The sequence below is a fragment of the Brassica oleracea genome, chromosome C8 (genome assembly GCF_000695525.1).
Source record: "Brassica oleracea var. oleracea cultivar TO1000 chromosome C8, BOL, whole genome shotgun sequence".
Classification (NCBI taxonomy): Eukaryota; Viridiplantae; Streptophyta; class Magnoliopsida; order Brassicales; family Brassicaceae; genus Brassica; species Brassica oleracea.
In genome coordinates this window covers 5,187,004-5,190,324 of record NC_027755.1, presented here as the reverse complement: position 1 = coordinate 5,190,324, position 3,321 = coordinate 5,187,004, and the positions used below count along the sequence as shown (strand labels likewise).

Here is a 3,321-nt window from a genome sequence, read left to right as displayed (position 1 = left end):
CGTTTTAAGAAATTCAAAATATAACATATAAGAAAAAATCTAATTTTTTTATTATATGGTTAATGTGATTGTTTAATTTTTTTTAATAATATAAAATTAAACAAAAATGAGGAAGTATACAAAAATTATTATCAAAACTTTATTATTTATAATCATTAATTGTCATATATATGTTAATCATATTAGGTAACTCCGTAGTTTTTATTTAATAAATAATACATGTTTCTTATATTTTGGGTTAATATAATGTTTCGTATTAATTGGATTTTGGACTAACATTTTATTCAATTGATTCTTAAGCTGTATAAATTTTCGTCGTAATTAACTGACACCTGACTATAGTTTTTTTAGTTGATACAACTTTTTAAATGATCTTTACTTAATATACTGAGATTAATTTACGAGGGATATTAGAGTGGCCAATTTGAAGTCCTCTAATCGACTCAGAAGGTTCAAGATTTTGACAACTAATCAAATAAGAAGAAGGAAAGGTAAACGACAAAATCTAAAAAACCTACTTCCTCGTTTCAACAATTTATCTTCAGCTCCCTTGCGCTGTCCGAAACTCTTTGATTTGTAAATTGAAAACGATCCTATGGGTTTCTCGAAAGATCACTTGCTTGCCCGACTTCAGGTTTCTCATCCTAAAACTCAGTCTCTTAATTTTAATTTAATAGATACAACAGACGAAAGTTCTTGTTTTTATGCTTTTGTATTTGCTTCACTCGTGATTGATTTAGGGTTTGTAACTATCGAATAATCTTTTGGATCTTTCAGGAGCTTCAGATTGATTATTCCAAGTATGAACATCCTCCTGTTCTAACAGTCGAAGAGCAGGTGATATTACCAAAGAAACAAACTGTAGATCTTATAAAAAAATGTGATGCTAATCTATGGATTGATTTCCTCTCTCTATTTAAATATATCTCCAGGCTAAGTATGTAAGCAGTAGCGAGGGTGCACTAAGTAAGAACCTCTTTTTGAAGGTAATCTTCATTATGTAGTTATAACTAACTACCTCTAGAGTTTTGATACTTGTAAGTGACTCACATGTTTTGTTTCTGCAGGACAAGAAAAATCGATATTACATCGTTTCAGCCATGACAGATACAAAAGTTGACATGAAAGGTAAGACCTTTTTTATTGTTTATTTAAAAGAAGTCAATTGGCTTGGGAAACAGTTTTGATGTTAATGGGTGTTCTATGTGTCTTCTAATGCCAACAGTTTTATCTCAGAGACTCGGTCTGGGAAAAGGAGGAATAAGAATGGCTCCTGAGGAAGCACTTTCCGAGCTTTTGCAGGTATTTTTGATTCTCTCTTCAACTCCTAGGCTAGCTACTTTTTTATCTTGTAATAGAACCACAGTTGAAACATGTTAGTAATTGTTTTCCTGACAAATGACATGAATAGTTTCTTAAGATTAGTTTGTTTTGCTTTAGCGTAGTTTGTAACTTTAATTTTTCGACAATCTTTTTTCTTAAAAGGTATCCCTTGGATGTGTTACTCCGTTTGCAGTTGTAAATGAATCAGCAAGGTATCGTCTTCCTTAACATTGACTCATAGATGTGCCTCTCCTGCATTTGTTGATCCGTTGACTGACATTGTTTTTGAAACTTTTCTTTGCTAAAGAGATGTGTCGCTCTTGTTAGACCAAAAATTCAAGAACCAAGCACTCTGCATCTTCCACCCATTGTCTAACGACGTCTCAGTCTGTAAGTTTGTTTTATGGTTTTATTTTTAGCTACCAATAGATTTTAACTTTAGACACTTAATTCGTTTTACTCGTATAATTTCTCAGCTCTCAACACATTGGGTCTAGACAAGTTTCTTCAGTCGATTGGGAGAGATTCTGTATACATTGATCTTGAGGTAAATGTTCTAAACCTCTAACCTGAGAATTGAGATCTCATGTTCCTTTTTTTGAGGTTTTGACCTTTTAAACTATTGTTTTTACTGTTACAGGCCAACCCAGTGGTTGGTAGAGACCAGCCTCCAGATCTAGCTGTTTACGTTCCGTCTAATTCAGTTGTTGTTCCTGAGTTTCCTACCAAAACAGCTTCTATTCAAACTGCTTCAAAGAATGTGTCAGCAGAGAAAACTAAGCCTGTTGCTTCAGGTATGACTGATCTTATGAGGTGGTAACCATTTGCTTCAAATGTCATTGCTCAATTTTTCTCAATCGGTGCAGCCAAACCGAGCAAGCTAGCCGGTAATGTGAAGAGTGCCGTGGAAGATTCAGCTCTATTAGTATTCAAGAACCCTGAGAAATTCGTGGAGGAGATTTTGGACAAAACAACGGCTCTGTTGTTGTCTGAGGTAATAACATAAATCTCAAAGTTTTAAAACTCGATTTCGTAATAGTTTCGAGGTAAATTCTTAAACCTGTTATATATAACAGGGGAAGGGAGAGAATGTGACGGCTTTAGCAGAAACATTTAGGAAACGTCTTACCTCAGAGTTTACCCACCTCGCTGTGAGTAACATTCGAGAGATACATGGTTATCGTCGGTATATAGTATGACCGTTTGTCCCAATGTTGGTTTTGTTTGGGTAAATTGCAGGTTATGTACAAAAACACAGCTTACAGTCAAGGTTTTTACGCCGGTACACAGTCCCAACCGAAGCGACCCTAAGAGAAGGTTCGGTTTTTATGCTGAACCGGAGATAATTGGAGAGATAACATTTTACCGGTTTTACTCGTTTTGTGCATTCTTCGTCGCTTAACAGTTTTAGTTAAGACTGAACGAGCTCGAACCATTATTGTTTCCCGATACAGTATTTTTTTCCCTTTACCGGAGACAATTGGAGAGATACACAGATGCTTTTGCATCTCACTAAAATTGCATATTATATGGGCCTCAAGAGCATACTTCACATTGGCAGCGAAAATGTCACGCAAATATGACTCGTGAAAGAGTTCAGCCTGGAGAACGAGTTCACGCAGGAGAATAGTTAGGTTTTGAAATTTTGATTATTGAGTTCTTTGATCACTTTTTTGTTTTGTTCCTTTGTTTTTGCTAATAGGAATGAATGTTTTTGCATGGAGATTCACGCACAAGAAGAGTTCTCGTTGTGATGTTTCGTCCAACACCTTCAGTACTATATTAACGCAGACTACACCTAAACAAACTAAGAATTAAAAGCTCAACAACATAGAAACCAACAAGCTAAACATAAACTAGAATCTCAAAAATAGATTGCCTAAGTTGCAAGCTGCTTCCATGGAGCTTTCCCCCTGGTAGATTTCCTAGCGATTTGTTTGGAACGAGCCATATTGAAATCAAACAATCAAATTACTAGAATTTTCTTTTTCTATAGAA

General features: G+C 35.0%; 1 protein-coding gene across 1 annotated transcript; it reads left to right on the top strand.

The window, feature by feature from the left end:
* The first annotated feature begins 469 nt into the window (after positions 1–469).
* Positions 470–3,042, top strand: LOC106309634 (prolyl-tRNA editing protein ProX-like). The gene is made up of 12 exons (XM_013746706.1): positions 470–634; positions 778–837; positions 933–986; positions 1,068–1,128; positions 1,226–1,302; positions 1,486–1,535; positions 1,631–1,713; positions 1,800–1,870; positions 1,964–2,117; positions 2,190–2,317; positions 2,400–2,474; positions 2,563–3,042. Exons 1-12 carry the CDS (start codon positions 596–598, stop codon positions 2,632–2,634), a joined length of 924 nt encoding a protein of 307 aa, XP_013602160.1. The 5' UTR covers positions 470–595; the 3' UTR covers positions 2,635–3,042.
* The last annotated feature ends 279 nt before the right edge of the window (positions 3,043–3,321 follow it).